General features: G+C 44.2%; 3 protein-coding genes across 10 annotated transcripts in view; 1 reads left to right on the top strand and 2 right to left on the bottom strand.

Moving 5' to 3' along the window:
• Positions 1-4: 4 nt before the first annotated feature.
• Positions 5-4,907, bottom strand: LOC110512626 (endonuclease domain-containing 1 protein). The gene is made up of 3 exons (XM_021592900.2): positions 2,588-4,907; positions 1,271-2,032; positions 5-1,007 (listed from the first exon to the last, which is right to left on the bottom strand). The coding sequence occupies exons 1-3, from the start codon at positions 2,903-2,905 to the stop codon at positions 456-458; spliced, it is 1,632 nt and encodes a 543-aa protein (XP_021448575.2). The 5' UTR covers positions 2,906-4,907; the 3' UTR covers positions 5-455.
• Positions 4,908-6,271: 1,364 nt separating this feature from the next.
• On the bottom strand, positions 6,272-11,266 carry LOC110512558 (INO80 complex subunit E). Of its 5 annotated transcripts, none has more exons than XM_021592879.2 (7): positions 11,129-11,265; positions 10,794-10,898; positions 10,613-10,683; positions 10,369-10,421; positions 10,136-10,197; positions 7,615-7,725; positions 6,272-6,838 (listed from the first exon to the last, which is right to left on the bottom strand). In XM_021592879.2, exons 2-6 carry the CDS (start codon positions 10,854-10,856, stop codon positions 7,714-7,716), a joined length of 261 nt encoding a protein of 86 aa, XP_021448554.1. In that variant the 5' UTR covers positions 10,857-10,898; positions 11,129-11,265; the 3' UTR covers positions 6,272-6,838; positions 7,615-7,713. The 5 variants fall into 5 exon arrangements, with proteins under 5 accessions (XP_021448554.1, XP_021448552.1, XP_036827251.1 ...); XM_021592877.2 differs by having other exon boundaries at positions 10,143-10,197; XM_036971356.1 differs by having other exon boundaries at positions 10,794-10,895; positions 11,129-11,219.
• A 1,512-nt stretch (positions 11,267-12,778) lies between these two features.
• Positions 12,779-17,226, top strand: part of LOC110512516 (zinc-binding protein A33) — an 8,399-nt gene continuing 3,951 nt past the window's right edge. The window contains exons 1-6 of one of the 4 annotated variants that reach the window (XM_021592863.2): positions 12,779-13,106; positions 13,631-13,707; positions 14,066-14,161; positions 14,528-14,761; positions 16,645-16,667; positions 17,041-17,156. In XM_021592863.2, coding sequence (XP_021448538.2) covers positions 13,094-13,106; positions 13,631-13,707; positions 14,066-14,161; positions 14,528-14,761; positions 16,645-16,667; positions 17,041-17,156 — 559 coding nt within the window. In that variant the 5' untranslated portion in view covers positions 12,779-13,093. Of the gene's footprint in view, positions 13,162-13,579; positions 13,708-14,065; positions 14,162-14,527; positions 14,762-16,644; positions 16,668-17,040; positions 17,157-17,226 lie in introns of all 4 variants that reach the window. The other 3 variants (XM_021592868.2, XM_021592867.2, XM_021592859.2) reach the window with 3 other exon arrangements.

Below are 17,226 nucleotides of genomic sequence, written 5' to 3'. Positions count from 1 at the left end.
TGGGTGTGATCAATCAATTATCCTTTTTAATCAAGCAAGCATATAGTTCATAAAGTAACATACATTCTAACACCTATTACCATATGAACTCACACAGTCAAAGCATGTTTCCCCAAAATAATACCATATTGTAATTGATCAAATGGCCAGCACACCCATAGGGCTACCCAGCTTCACTTTCTGACATATACACCATTCATCTCAGCATTAGTCTTTTGGGATCCTGCTTCTTTACAACTAAGAAGTAGTAGAAGTAGAAGTCGTCTACTTTACGGAGCAACAAAAAAAATGAAAATGTGTTGTGTGCCTAACTATGCATTTATGTTAATACAGCTTAGCTAGAGGCATTGGCATTGCGGTGTACCCATCAATTATCTCTTGCTATCTGGTGCATATTTACATACTTTATAAGAACAAGATACACAATTTTCAAGGTTTGCAATAAATCTGCAATGTTATTGATGAACATTCTCTGTAGACCCAAACCATCCACAGTTCTGGTCCTGCCCAAAGACCTCCATCACATTCTCCACAACCGTTTCCGTGCTCCCTACTACTAGCCCTCCTGCCAACCTCACCATGTTTCCCACCCCATTCCCACACCTCCACGCCAGCTTCCCCATTCCCCCACCCACTGCCTTCACCTGCCCTCCCATCTCAGACACCACCGACCCCACAAACCCCCCACCCTGCTCCCACGCCTGGTCCCCGACCACCCTGGACACCCACCAGGCACTGTCCACAATCCCCCTGAATATGCCCACCCCATCCCAGGCCAGGGTGCCCACCCCTGTGACCCCGTCCTGGCAGCTGGTGAACAGAGAGCCCACCAGTGGGGCTGTAATGCAATACAGGGTAGAGAAGCACATCTCCCCCACACCAAGTATCAGGCCTGTGACTGAGCCGACCCCAGAAACCAGGTCAGACGCCATGTTGTAGAACACAGAAAGGATGTCGCCTGGCAGGGCAGACAGGACCCCCAGGTCTTCCTGTAGGACAAAGGCCACCTAGGCGAGGAGAGGAGATATGTTCTGTTACAAGATATTGTCTGTTATAACAGAAACATATTTTTGTGATCAGAAATATAAAAGGATATGGATCCATCATGTGTTATTGTTTTTACCATCGAGGACCACTTTGGAAACAAGCGTTTTAATTAATACTTTCAAGTGATATCCTCTGAGTCCACCTTGTACATTTTGTTTAGTATGTCTGTTACCCAAAATAAATCCAATTCAATTCAATCACAGTATTTTATTCCATCAATCACCTGTCCAGGGATCCCAATGAGTGTGGAGACTACAGGGCGTAGAGGAGCCATGAGCAGGGAGACAGAGGAGGTGATGATATACACCAGAGGGTTGCTGGACGACTCTGAGTCCGACTCAGAGGCCAGTGTCTCGTTGTCCACTGAAGGAGTGATGAGAGGTTCTGTGTCGGCAGGTAGTCCCTCTATGCTTCGGTCAGTAGTCTCATCTAGTGTTTCCTCAATGGCGTCTGGCCTTGCGACCGCTCTTTGCTTTTCTACGACTCCAACCATCACATCACTGAGCAGTGTCACTATGTCTCCCTCCGTGTCCCCATCTGCTTCCCCGCAACCCTCTGAAAATAGATCTGTCACTCCAATCATGTGTTCCAGCTCCTTAACACTCACCACCCTCTCCCCTCCCCCTGTCTCTCTCACTACCCCCACACTGAACCCACTCTGTCCCTCTGGACCAGCACAGCACACTGCAGACCATTGCACCCCAGCCTCACAACCCCCATCCCCACCTTCCTCCATCCCGGACCCCAGCCTGAGCCCTGTGGCTCCTGTCAGGACGTAGAGCTGGCCCCCTGTGGAGCCACACTGGGGCAGGACGCTGCTCTGGATCAGCTCTCTGGCCAGGGAGCCCCACTGGTGGAGGGGAGAGTCAGAATGAGCTTGGGGTTTACCCCCCGCCACATCCCCTTGGAGCAGGGCTGGGGTCATCACCTGGGACCCTTCGTCCTCTTTCTCCTCCCCTCTGGCATCCTCTTCCTCCTTTTCTGTCTAGGAGATAGGTTGCAATTAGTATTAACATCATGATAAATTAATGTTTGGCCCTTATTTGGGTAAAGCCTACTGTGCATTACAGTACATTTAGTGTCCATGCAGTTTGTAAATAGAGGAGGACGTATTTTACTCAGGTGTCATGGCAGAAATAATATGCCATGCAGACCATTCTAGTCTTGTGAGTGTTAGGGAGCTTGTCTCCTGACAGACATCTGAGTCAAATATCAAACTGTTGTTCACATTCATCTTTCTGTTCACTCTGACTTGTTTTAACAAGGCCAGGTTTGCATGGAATGTTGATATCAACAGTAAGTTGACTGCCTCTACAGGACGAGAGTTTCCTTTCACTTGAACAAGTTTCATATCACAAAAACATTATTGTACTACAGCTGGAGGAAGAGTCGTATACTGTTGGTTTGATCATGTCCGCTATAACTTGTGTAATTGTGTTGAGAATGTACACTAAACTGTACAAGGTAGTGCTTGCGCAGTCCATGCATGACAATGATTCCACTGTTTCCACATAATATAAATATAATAATCCTCCCTTACCCCCCATCCTTGGCTGAGATGAAAGGCAGAGTAAACAGCTGCGTCACAGGTCGGGTGGTAGAGTGTGGCGAACGCCTGTCCCCCTGGCAGCCTGTGACAGAGGGGGGTCAGGAGGGGCCTTGCACCTACAGAGAGGCCCAGGGGAGGGGTCTGTCTGTAGAAGCTCTGTCTGCAGAGGGAGAAGCCTGGGTCTGGTTCTGATAGTGCCGTGACTGGTAGAGACAGCTCCAGAGTCAGAGTCAGCCCCAGCCAGATCCACCCTGCCCAGCCTGCAGTACTGACACTGACACCAGCAGGACACCACCGCAGCAGCAGCATGGTGAGCTCAGCAAACCCACACACTCACAGAGAGAGAGGCTGGTAAATAATCCAGAGGTTTGTGCTGTATCTACGCAGATGGGAGAGGATAATGGCCGGTAGCTAGGGTTGACAGCCAGGGAATCTCTGGTATGCCGTTCTTCTATCCCCTTCTCAATCTCTCCCTTCTTTTTTCTCTTCCACCCTGTCAGCGTCTCCACCCATGTCTTTCTCCTTGGACTGTGTGTGCTGTGCTGTCTGTGTCTGGGCACAGTCTTGCTTACACTCTGCTTCTCCCTCCCTCATTGACAAGCTCACTCTCCCTCCCTCCCTCACACACACACATTCTCCCTCTAGCTACACCTCTACCTGGCTATCCCTCCCTCCTTCCTCTCTTTCATAGCTCCTTTTGGTTACACCTTTACCTCTCATTACTGTTAGGTACACACAGCAGACCCACACCCAGTAACCGGTTCCTATTACCTGTAAGTCTGCATTCCCAAACAATGTTTCCACAAGGTTTGGCTGTCTGATTGACAGCTCAATGGTTCATTTTCTCTGGTAAAACACACACCTCTTAGAAAGTGCTGACTTTATTTTAGCCGAGTGCTTATGCATGCACTATTAGGGTGCACAGTGAAACCACAGCAGTATATCTTACAGCAGTGGCCTAGTGTTGAATATCACACAGTATATATATCCACCACCAATGTTCCAAAATAGATTCTATTGACTGAATTACATTTTCTCTGCTATAAAGACAAAATTATTTTAGATTTTGTGTTTCAGTGGCCACTTGGTTGGGTAAAGCTGAGGGAAATGGGGAAATGTATCCACTCTCAAATTGATAGGAGTCATCCAATTCAATCCATTGCAATCTCTGTGAGATGACAAGGGAGGAAAGACGAGAGCATAATAATTAAGCTCTTCACCTATGTGAACTCTGACATAGGGGGTCACAAACCAGATTGGTCCTGCTACGTGTTATGACTGGGATCACATGGAGTCTTCAGTGCACCCTTGGGCCTGACAGTCAGGTAGGAGAATTCCTTTTATGGGTTAGGCTACACATCAATGCACATCTGAGGGAGATTAGGCTAATAGTTTGACATGTGTATTTTCCACCAAGAAAAATCTTTATCAGTGCATAATTCATTTTCCGACAGTGTCACACTGTTCCTTATTATATTCACAGACACAGTTATTAGTCTGTAGCAAAGGCACTCATTATTTCCTTTGTCTGTAGATTTAGGTTGTTTGGATGCATTCCATACTAACAGCTGCATGGCTTTTGGGTGTGATAGTTTTGGGTTGGGCTATATGCTGCGTTCATAACCAAGTGGGAAGGTACTAATTACCAGTTGTCAAGTCGTAAATAACAGTTGGATGCATTCTTAACTCGTTGAGAAACGCTGACTGGCTAATGGCCAACAATCGGTGTCAACCATAAACTAAAAGTACAGTTATAATGCTTGTAAAAAAATTACATTTAACTGCCGAAAATGCTGTTATCGAGGTCATTTTCTTAGTAGGTGACATCAGAGGTCAGCATGTGCGAGAAGTCAGAGCTCAGGGATGATAGACAAGTTTCCTACTAGATTTTACGAGTTGAAGGGGCGTTCATGTGGATTTTTTCCAGTTGTAAGAGGTAAAAACCACCTTCCCATTTGGTTATGAACGCAGCATAAAAGGCTTTTGTCTCCAGGCACAGCCAATAGAAACAGTTGTTTTGAGTAAAAGCGCAGTACTGCACGTCTGTGCAGCACATACTATACACTATACTACCAGTCCATTAGGCTTTCAACAACAACTACCACAGTCATCTGAAATGTTACCACTTTAATGCAATTTCATTTTTTTAAAGTCATTGGTAGTAAACATAACATCTCCATTATCTCACTGCACACTGCCCTAACCCATCTGGACAAGAGGAATACCTATGTGAGAATGCTGTTCATCGACTACAGCTCGGCATTCAACACCATAGTACCCTCCAAGCTCGTCATCAAGCTCGAGACCCTGGGTCTCGACCCCGCCCTGTGCAACTGGGTACTGGACTTCCTGACGGGCCGCCCCCAGGTGGTGAGGGTAGGCAACAACACCTCCACCCCGCTGATCCTCAACACTGGGGCCCCACAAGGGTGCGTTCTGAGCCCTCTCCTGTACTCCCTGTTCACCCACGACTGTGTGGCCACGCACGCCTCCAACTCAATCATCAAGTTTGCGGACGACACAACAGTGGTAGGCTTGATTACCAACAACGACAAGACGGCCTACAGGGAGGAGGTGAGGGCCCTCGGAGTGTGGTGTCAGGAAAATAACTCAACATCAACAAAACTAAGGAGATGATTGTGGACTTCAGGAAACAGCAGAGGGAACACCCCCCTATCCACATCGATGGAACAGTAGTGGAGAGGGTAGCAAGTTTTAAGTTCCTCGGCATACACATCACAGACAAACTGAATTGGTCCACTCACACAGACAGCATCGTGAAGAAGGCGCAGCAGCGCCTCTTCAACCTCAGGAGGCTGAAGAAATTTGGTTTGTCACCAAAAGCACTCACAAACTTCTACAGATGCACAATCGAGAGCATCCTGGCGGGCTGTATCACCGCCTGGTACGGCAACTGCTCCGCCCACAACCGTAAGGCTCTCCAGAGGGTAGTGAGGTCTGCACAACGCATCACCGGGGGCAAACTACCTGCCCTCCAGGACACCTACACCACCCGATGTTACAGGAAGGCCATAAAGATCATCAAGGACATCAACCACCTGAGCCACTGCCTGTTCACCCCGCTATCATCCAGAAGGCGAGGTCAGTACAGGTGCATCAAAGCTGGGACCGGGAGACTGAAAAACAGCTTCTATCTCAAGGCCATCAGACTGTTAAACAGCCACCACTAACATTGAGTGGCTGCTGCCAACACACTGACACTGACACTGACTCAACTCCAGCCACTTTAATAATGGGAATTGATGGGAAATGATGTAAATATATCACTAGCCACTTTAAACAATGCTACCTTATATAATGTTACTTACCCTACATTATTCATCTCATATGCATACGTATATACTGTACTCTATATCATCGACTGCATCCTTATGTAATACATGTATCACTAGCCACTTTAACTATGCCACTTTGTTTACATACTCACCTCATGTATATACTGTACTCGATACCATCTACTGTATCCTGCCTATGCTGCTCTGTACCATCACTCATTCATATATCCTTATGTACATATTCTTTATCCCCTTACACTGTGTATAAGACAGTAGTTTTGGAATTGTTAGTTAGATTACTTGTTGGTTATTACTGCATTGTCGGAACTAGAAGCACAAGCATTTCGCTACACTCGCATTAACATCTGCTAACCATGTGTATGTGACAAATGTGACAAATAAAATTTTATTTGATCTCCAACAGAAAATTCAAAATTTGACAGTTTCCTATAAAAAGGTAGGTGCTACATGTAAGCAGTCCTGTAGCTGTCCATGCTGTCAATACCATTTCTTCCATGACTTGTATTACAGTAGAAGGCAGTAAAATGACATTAAAGGAGCCAATTAGTAACATTATTATGACAGGTCACATTGCTTAGAGAGAGATATTGTTGCAGTAACCTGAAGGTCCACTGGGGGGAGCTTGGCTAAGCATTTGACAGTGGGAGGGGTTGAATCCACAGACTCACATTATGGTCTTACACACTCTTTCAAACAATCCTTTACACACACACACACTTCACTCGTTGGGGATATCAATGACAAGGTCAGCCTCTTCTCCTTCCCCCCTGTTGTCGTCTCCTCTGTCTGAGTCTCCGTCGCTCTCTCCCTCTTCCTCCGCCGTGTCTCCACTCAGCATCTGCCTGGGCACCCAGTTGAACGAGGCGCTGGATGTGGGAGGGGCAGTCGGGCCCGCTGGGAAGTTGGCTGCTAAAGGGGCCACCACCTAAGTGGAGGGAGGTAAAAGAAATATGGAATTAGAGATGCAATGGAGAAAGAGGGATAGATGACTTGGACTTGAGTCCCAAATGACACCCCATTTCCTTTATAGTGCACTACTTTTGACCAGAGCTCTATGGCGTAGGAATATGGTTCCATCTGGGATGTGGTTTGTCTACTGAGGAAGAATAACCCTTTAAATGAATGGTCAGGAATTGAAAATGAAAAGAGTCCAGGATATTATGGTAGTACATTACTTCATTGATGATGTACCAATGTTATGGACCTTCCTATAGCCTACTGTAGGCCTGCACCTAACCTGTCATATGTAGTGCAGTTATACTGTAGAAACACCCTCTTCTAGACCCTAACTCAATAGTCTGTTCCCTCATCTGTGATCTCCTCCTCCTCCCCTTCCCTGATGTCTCTTTCTTGTGTTTGGGCACCTTTATCTCTTTCTTCATTCTCTCAGCTGGTGGAGCCAAATACTCTGGTGGGAAGGGCAACATCTCTCTCTCTCTCTCTCTCACACACACACACACACACACACACTATCCAAAACAAACACACACACACATTGTAGGTACAGCCCCGAAAAATCAAACATGATAGATAGCAAAAGATACAGTAAACATATAATAAAACAATATAAAAACAATTAATAATGCCCCAAATCAAAACAGTGATTATCATCGGTAATGAGAAAACAATAATGGCAACAATCAATGATGCTCTAGTTATTGATTGTATAGATTCAGTGAGGTGAACGTGATCATAACTCACTGTGTTGAGGTAGGGGTACTGACGGACGACTGGAGAGGGTTCACTCCAGAACGAGAGAGGAGAGAGAGATGGGAGGATGAAGGAAGGCCTACACCTGGGCTACTTCTTCTCCTGAGAGTTCACAAGAGAGACAGTTGAATAAATGTATTTATTTCACCTTTATTTAACCAGGCCAGTTGAGAACAAGTTCTCATTTACAACTGCGACCTGGCCAAGATAAAGCAAAGCAGTGTGACACAAACAACACAAAGTTACACATGGAGTAAAACAAACATACAGTCAATAACACAATAGAATAATCTATGTACAGTGTGTACAAATGTAGAAGAGTAAGGAGGTAAAGCAATAAATAGGCCATAGAGGCTAAATAATTACAATTTAGCATTAACACTGGAGTGATAGATGTGCAAGTAGAAATACTGGTGTGCAAAAGATCAAGAGGATAATTAACAATATGGGGATGAGGTAGTTGGGTGGGCTATTTACAGATTGGCTGTGTACAGGTGCAGTGATCGGTAAGCTGCTCTGGCAGCTGATGCTCAAAATTAGAGAGGGAGATTTAAGCCTCCAGCTTCAGTGATTTTTGCAATTCGTTCCAGTCATTGGCAGCAGAGAACTGGAAGGAAAGGCAGCCAAAGTAAGTGTTGGCTTTGGGGATGTCCAGTGAAATATACCTGCTGGAGCACGTGCTACGAGTGGGTGCTGCTATGGTGACCAGTGAGCTGAGATAAGGCAGGGCTTTACCTAGCAAATACTTATAGATGGCCTGGAGCCAGCGGGTTTGACGATGAATATGTAGTGAGGGCCAGCCAACGAGAGCATGCAGGTCGCAGTGGTAGGTAGTATATGGGGCTTTGGTGACAAAACGGATGGCACTGTGATAGACTACATCCAGTTGCTGAGGAGAGTGTTGGAGACTATTTTGTAAATGACATCGCCGAAGTCAAGGATGGGTAGGATAGTCAATTTTACGAGGGTATGTTTGGCAGCATGAGTGAAGGAGGCTCTGTTGCAAAATAAGAAGCCAATTCTAGATTTAATTTTGGATTGGATATGCTTAATGTGAGTCTGGAAGGAGAGTTTACAGTCTAACCAGACACCTAGGTATTTGTAGTTGTCCACATATTCTAGGTCAGAACTGTCCAGAGTAGTGATGCTAGATAGGCGGGCAGGTGTGGGAAACAAGGGATTGAAGAGCATGCATTTAGTTTTACTAGCATTTAAAAGCAGTTGGAGGCCATGGTAGGAGGTTTCTATGGCACTGAAGCTTGTTTGGAGATATGTTAACACAGTGTCCAAAGAAGGATATACAGAATGGTGTTGTCTGCGTAGAGGTGGATCAGAGAACCACCAGCAGCAAGAGCAACATCATTGATATATACAGAGAAAAGACCTTGTGGCACCCCCATAGACTGCTAGAGATCCCTCCGATTTGACACACTGAACTCCATCTGAGAAGTAGTTGGTGAACCAGGCGAGGCAGTCATTTGAGAAACCAAGGCTACGGAGTCTGCCGATAAGAATGCGGTGATTGACAGAGTCGAAAGCCTTGGCCAGGTCGATGAAGGCGGCTGCACAGTACTGTCTTTTATTGATGGCGGTTATGATATCGTTTAGGACTTTGAGCGTGGCTGAGGTGCACCCATGACCAGCTCGGAAACCAGATTGCATAGTGGAGAAGGTACGGTGGGATACGAAATGGTCAGTGCTCTGTTTGTTAACTTGGCTTTCGAAGATTTTAGAAAGGCAGGGCAGGATGGATATAGGTATAATACAGTTTGGGTCTAGAGTGTCTTCCCCTTTGAAGAGGGGGATGACCGCGGCAGATTTACAATCTTTGGGGAACTCAGACGATACAAAAGAGGTTGAACAGGCTAGTAATAGGGGTTGCAATAATTTTAGAAAGAGAGGGTCCAGATTGTCTAGCCCAGCTGATTTATAAGGATTCAGATTTTGCAGCTCTTTCAGAACATCAGCTGTCTGAATTTGGGTGAAGGAGAAGTGGGGCGGGGCTTGGGCAAGTTGCTGCAGGGGGTGCTGAGCTGTTGGCCGGGGTAGGTGGAAGCCAGGTGGAAAGCATGGCCAGCCGTAGAAAAATGCTTATTGAAAGTATCGATTATCGTAGATTTATCAGTGGTGACAGTGTTTCCTAGCCTCAGTGCAGTGGGCAGCTGGGAGGATGTGCTCTTATTCTCCATGGACTTTACAGTGTCCAAAAACTTTTTGGGACACTGTGCTACAGGATTCAAATTTCTGCTAGCCTTAGCTTTCCTAACTGACTGAGTATATTGGTTCCTGACTTCCCTGAAAAGTTGCTTGTCGCGGGGGCTATTCGATGCTAATGCAGAACGCCACAGGATGTTTTTGTGATGGTCAAGGGCAGTCAGATCTGGGGTGAACCAAGGGCTATATCTGTTCTTAAATAGTGAGATAGTGAGAATGGCAAAGATGGAGAGAGTGCAGTAATAGAAAGAGTGCAATTTGAAATATTGTCTGTGTTGCTGGCATGCTGCATCCCCACTTCTTTCCTCCGTCTCTCTCCCTCTCCTTCGCTGTTCTCAGAAGAGGCAGTGGCATCAGAATCTGAAACACAGCATGACAATCAGACACTGTACATCAACATACTAACATGATCCATACTGAAAATAATCCATAGCAAGGCAGGTAACTGCCTGATCAGTATTGGTTGAGCTATGAAGAAAAGAACAGATATCGTGGAGAAGTAAACATTGAGACTTGGTGCTTAAGACCTACCTGAGGAGTCCTCGTCCACCCGCTCGTATTGTAACAATCGGTCCAACAGAAAACTGCAAGAGAAGGGAATATAAGCCCAGGAAAGACCATTTTTAACTTTGAACATGCTTGTACAGTATGTGTACACACTCAACAGGGGTGTATTTATTAGTATCACATCGTAGTAACAGGTTTTGCTATAGTGTGACAAATAAATACACCCCATCTGTCCAAACAAAACAAACTTGTAGATTCACCCACCCACCTTTTATCTCTGGACACTCTGAGCAGCTTCTTCTGGGATCTTCTGAGCTCTTCCTGAAAACACTCCTGCTCCTAATCGGAGACAAGTAGCGAAGACAACTGTAAATTACAGTTCCTTGGCTAATAGGTGTTATAATAATAATAGCACGTCATTGACAATTGGATGAAGCATTAATACTCACATAAACCATGAATTTCAATTTGCGTTTGAGATTTGTGTAGTTCTGCTTGTAGTCCACCTCCATATCGGCATTTCTGACGCTGTGGTTGAACCGTCAGTGGACCTGCTATACCGGTAGGGAAATTGTTAGTGTCGTGGTTATGTTAGCTATATAACAGCAGCTTGTTGGCTAGCTCACTGCTAGCCTTTCCAGTGCATTATCGTTGTTTTTTTTAAGTATTTAGCTGGAAGCAGAAGAACAGCAATTGAAAACGCTTGCAAGTAGGATAATAAGGAGACGAAACCATGTCATTATAAAGTCAAATAGCTTGAATTAATATGAAAAATCCTTCATACCTCTCGTTTGAATGAATATGTACGACGTGCTCTTTGTTTACGTCTGTTCTTCTTCTTCGTTCGGATTTGGTTGTCAGTTCGCGTATACCGCCATCTACTGTACTGGCGTGTGAGGCCATTCACGGGCTACCTACATTACATTCTCGAGTCTACTTTCGTGTTTTGTATATGTGTGTGTGTGTGTGTGTGTGTGTGTGTGTGTGTGTGTGTGTGTGTGTGTGTGTGTGTGTGTGTGTGTGTGTGTGTGTGTGTGTGTGTGCGCGCCATTCTTCTTTTTTAAATTTGTATTGGCGGATTGCAACCAACTGAAATGTGCATACACCCCCACCTACTGTACCGGATTGTGAGACTGGGCACAACCTCCCTATTGCGTATTTCTCATGTATTTGTCTTTTCAACCCTTGTATTGCCGCCTACTGGAGTGTGAATTCCTTACACTTTATGATGCAAAGGGGAAGAGAAAAGGATGGGGAAAAGGGACGTAAAATGACCTTACACACTAACCCTACAGTTGCACCCATTAAAACCTCACCTCACCACTAGTTGGGAGTCATTTTCAAGTTCTGGAAGTGACATTTAAAACAGTTGGCGGGGTCAGACATAGAGCCAGAATGAAGGAAAATAATCTAACCCCTGCAATGGTCACATAAATAATATACGTAAACGAGGGATCTTGGCTATTTTATGGAGAGTGAGAGCTAGTCATACCCATGAACAATAGGCCTTATCAACCAATGATTATGGCCCAAACAAGATGACCTTGAATACAGAAATATATGGGATACAAAAGCAGCCGCATTTCCTATAGAGAATTGTTCTGTTGCCTATTACAACAACTGAATCATGTTCAGTGTGTGCACCTCTGCATGTGAGTAATATTCATAATAATGCATTGTCCTAGTGTTCTGTATTCTCTCCACCCACAGTACTGGAGTAGACTACAGTAGTTTGGTTTATGGCGCTGAAGGTGCAGCTTGCTCACTTCAGCAGAGCACACAGCAGTCACATCGTCAGGACCCAGGACAATGAATTATAGATGAGGAACATTCCAGAGATGAGTCATGCTACCTCTGCACACACACAGCCAACCAGCCAGGCTGTGTGTGTGTGCATGTGTGCATGCGTGTGAGTGTATTAGAATGGGAGAATGCTAGAGGGAGAGAGGAAGGCAAGGAGAGAGTGTGTGTATGCCTACGTGTGTGTGTGTGTGTGTGTGTGTGTGTGTGTGTGTGTGTGTGTGTGTGTGTGTGTGTGTGTGTGTGTGTGTGTGTGTGTGTGTGTGTGTGTGTGTGTGTGTGTGTGTGTGTGTGTTTGTCTCTGAGGGGGAGAATATTGCTAGAGAAAATGCTAACTGCTTGCTTTTATACCAGTGCTCCCCACACTGTTTTCTTTATGTCAGGAGGAGAAGGAAGAACAGATGGAAACTGACCTCAGTTAGTCCGACATCTACCAATATTTATGTTCAGTTTTAACACCAACATTTTATTGTTTACAGTTGTCATACTGCCCTCTCCATACGCCCTAGATACGTTAGTACGAAAACAACATAGGCCTACCAAAATAAATACACAGCCTCTCTCTCCTATCCCTTCCAGGCAAACCCCTCCCTATTTTTTATTTTACCTTTATTTAACCAGGCAAGTCAGTTAAGAACAAATTCTCATTTTCAATGACGGCCTAACAGTGGGTTAACTGCCTGTGAAAAATGATATCCCCCTACATCCCGACCCACTGCCTGATTCTATCCCCTGACCGATTCCCTCTTTTGTTTCCAGAATGACAACAGCAGACAGAAATAGAATCTTCTCCACCGTGCAATGCCATAAATCGCTGCTGCCTGCCTGCCCATCCTGGCCAGCAGCTGTGGCTCCCTCCTTCTTTCCCTCCCTCCCTTTCTCCTCAGTGCTAATGGACGCTAGTCTTCAGCCAAGCTGCATGTAGAGAGAGGGAGAAGGCTACTGTCGGATGGTGTTTGATGGTGACCCTTGTCTGTTTAATTGTTTCTAGATAAATCTCCATTTGACTGGTTGGATGTATGTATGACTCATTCTCTCTTCATGCTAATTGTTTTGATGACCTCAGAGAGGGTATCTCTTCCTATTGGTTTCTCTCTCCATATCTGCTCTCTGTCTATCTGTCTCTCCCTATCTCTCTCTGTCTATCTGTGTCTCTCTGTCTATCTGTCTCGCTCTCTGTGTATCTCTCTGTCTATCTGTCTCTCTCTCTGTATCTCTCTGTCTGTCTGTCTCGCTCTCTGTGTATCTTTCTTTCTCTCTGTGTATCTCTCTTTCTCTCTGTGTATCTCTCTTTCTCTCTGTGTATCTCTCTTTCTCTCTGTGTATCTCTTTCGTTCTCTCTAATTTATAATTTTCTCTTGTCCTTCAATTCTCTGTCACTGTCCCTCCCTCTTTCATCTTTACTCTGTCCCTCTCTTTTATTACACCTCTTTAGTTCCCTCTTTTCATTGCCAAGAGTCCCTTGTTTGCTTTCCCGTCTTGTTAGGAGAAATTGGAATGTACAAAAATCACATAAAAGATACGAACAACAACTACAATAAAAGCCTTCTCCCTGACCACAAGGTAAGCTGCACAGTTTATCATTTCACCCTTGGGTTTATGTCTAAAGGGAAGTCAGCCAACAGAACGTTTAATTCATTATGAAAGAGGTTGTGTTTGGGAAAAGGCTCTCCCATAAAATCTAATAGGCTGTATCGACGGGACATTTTTTAAGTACATTTTCAATGGTACAACAATATCACGTTCAAGAAACAAATGACTTCTAAACTCATAGGAGAAACGATTATCTAAATACATGCATGCAAACTTACTCTTTAGTTAAATAACTTAAGTCACTATTCTGTCACTATTTGACATTGTTCTTCTGCCTGTTTTTCCGTTCTCTCCTCTCCCCTCATGTTTGTCTGTGTGCGTGTTACAGGAGAAGCTGATCCAGGCTATTAAAAGAATAAAGCATGAGGTAGACGAGTGCTGGGAGGCAGAGAGAGAGACGTACATATGGTCTCTTGGTGTAGAGGTACGGTGCTGGCTGCCAATGCATCATTTACCACTGTCATTTTCTTTTCATGGCTTATTCCTTTGATTATTTCATTCAACCCTGAATATGATCATCTGTGAATGTATTAGTGTGTCAGTAATATTAAAAGCAATTTGACTGATAGGGGTGAGAAATGTTATCCAGCAACATTATGATGAGTATTTTGTAGTATTTACATATTTAGCATTAAAATTAACATACTGTAACTGATGCGTGTTGGCTAAAGCTGAAAAATCTGTCTCTCCCAACCAGGCTAGTATCCTTCTACTACCCACTATGTAGTACAAAACATAGTAAAACCTACTACACAAAAGAGTAAAGTCTGTCTCTGTATCTATCTCTCAGAGATGTTTTGATAATCTGGAACGGGAGGTGCGAGCTGAGTTCCAGAACCTCCATCGCTTCCTGGACGAAGAGGAGACCATGGACATGGAGCGACTGAAGAAGGAGAAAGAGAAGAGGGTGAAGCTGCTTAGGGAGAGAGAGAAGAAGATCGCCATGCAGGGAAGAGATCTAGAGAGAGGCATTGCCACGCTCAACAACAAACTGGCCGAGGAAGACAGTCCCAAACTGCTCAAAGTGAGTGAGTTAGGGTGTTCAGGCTATTGTTCTAGCACTGCACCTCTACACTGTAAAAAGAGGGATGGCACTGTTGTTTATCTGAAGTGATTTTAAAAAATGGTATGATCCTAAATTAATATTTGGTTCGTTCAACCTATTCTATTCAATTTGCCTGAAATCAAATAATGAATTTGACAGATCAATGTGATTTTTTTAATTGAATGAAAGCTTCTAAATTGCTTTCAACACCTCATGGGCATCAATGTTGCATAGTGGTGAGAGCAATGTAGCAGTGGCAGCCTATCAGAATTGTTGGAGGCATGGCCTATTGGGGGCGTGGCTTTCTGTTTGTTATTTTTGGCCACCTGTGGGAATGAATGTCATTCCTGGTAATGTGTTGTTTTTTTAATGATTATATATTTACTGCCAGCACTGGAACTTAAATGATATCTGCTTAAGAACTGTGATACTAAAGTGCATGGAAAGGTGTCTATTGATGAGATGGTTACCATTTGGTTACAATATCGTAACCAGTTAATGTGGAAATATTATGTAAAGGTAGTGTTTGGATGAATTATTTCATGTTATGGAACCAATTTAATATCTTGATTAACAGGAAATGTATTTAATTAGGATAGGTAATTCCAGAGTGAAAAATCTACTTAGTACAACATGAACAAAAGTAGTTCTACTGTATATACACTGAGTGTACAAAACATTAAGAACACCATGTCCATGTCTCAATTATCTCAAGGCTTAAAAATCCTTCTTTAAACAGTCTTCTCCCCTTCATCTACACTGACTGAAGTGGATTTAACATGTGACATCAATAAGGGATCGTAGCTTTCACCTGGATTAATCTGGTCAGTCTATGTCATGGAAATAGCAGATGTTCTTAATGTTTTGTGTATTAGTTTGCATTTATGTTATTTTTAGGTTTAACCAAAGGTTTAATCCCACAGCACCCCCTTTGCAACCCCTCCTCGCACTCACACTCACCCCCAAAAAATAGCTTTTTGGGAACTAACACTTCACTTTCCCTCTTACTAGCTCTGACTGCTGATAACTTTAATGAGGACAAATGTACTTACTATGACTGTGATATGTAGTTGTCCCACCTAGCCATCTTTAGATGAATGCACTAACTATAAATCGCTCTGGATAACAGCGTCTGCTAAATTACTAAAATGTTCATGTAAATCTAGTGCAGGGCTGGAACTAAAGCCTGCACACTGCAGTAGCCCTCCATGAGGAGAGTTGGCCAACATCAATGATTATAAGATGAGACACACTGTCATAATTGTTTATGACAACTCATGTCATTATTACGACCACCGTCCAGGTCTTATGATGAAAGTCCGGAGAGCAAAGTGTTACAGAAAATGTGATGAATGGCAGGAGGGAGGGAGTGATTTGGGGAGGGTCAGGGGAATGAGAAGCTTGGAGTACCTCCACAGAATCTACTGGATGCTGCTTTCAGCTTCCACAACAGCTAGCCTACGCTGACATTGATTGCAGTCCTCAAGGACCACCGTGTCAGCTTATTGCCTTCTCTTCTGGCACTAATGTGATCAATTATCGGCTAAAGAGTCTACTTGCCTGCTTTTGCAGGTCTAAATCAATTTCTCATTAAAAGGTTTGTGGACAAAAAGCAACACACAGTGCAGTCCTGGAGGACTAGCTGAGGTTTGGCACCAAACAATGATTGAAAGAGAATATGAACTGCATATTGAGTTGACGAGGGCACAATTTTCATTTGTTTTCTGATGGAAAACACATTGAATATACATTTTTATTGGGCACTTTATCAATGGAACAAATACACTGTTATGTGCTATGTTGGTTTTGAGTGCTTTAAGTCTTTCACTACTGTTATGACCATTCCTTTTTTCTCTCTGAAGGAGATTCAAGACCTCTTGAAAAGGCAAGTGTTTATATTTCATTATTTAACTGATTATGACTCCGTCTATTTCTCGTGTCACAAATCACTCCCTTCTCCTGATCGCCCATAATCTCTCACCTTGCAACTTCGGCATCTCATTGTCTCTCTCTCTCTCTCTCTCTCTCTCTCTCTCTCTCTCTCTTTCTCTCTCTCTCTCACATCCCCCTTTTTCTTCTCTTCACTCGTTCTATCTTCTCCTTCTCTCTTTGGCATTCCACTTTCTTTCTTAACTCTCTCTACCCTCTCTTTCTCACTCATTTCCCAATCGTTTCCATTCACATTCTTTTCGTTCCCTTTCTCATCCATCTTTGCACTCCTCCTCCCCTGCACCTCTCCCTCTCTCATCCCCCCGCAGGTCCCAGGTGGCTTTCATACCCCCTCCGCAGGTGGATGTGGAGGTGCGATCAGCACACTTTGTGGGGCCCATCCAGTACAGGATATGGAAACACATGAAGAGCTGCCTGTACCCAAGTAATGAACATCATATCATTCTGTGACATTAGTATTGTTATAGTATTGTTTGTTATAAAATGTGTATAAT

This window comes from Oncorhynchus mykiss, chromosome 3, assembly GCF_013265735.2.
Source record: "Oncorhynchus mykiss isolate Arlee chromosome 3, USDA_OmykA_1.1, whole genome shotgun sequence".
Classification (NCBI taxonomy): Eukaryota; Metazoa; Chordata; class Actinopteri; order Salmoniformes; family Salmonidae; genus Oncorhynchus; species Oncorhynchus mykiss.
This window is presented reverse-complemented; position numbering and strand designations above follow the sequence as displayed.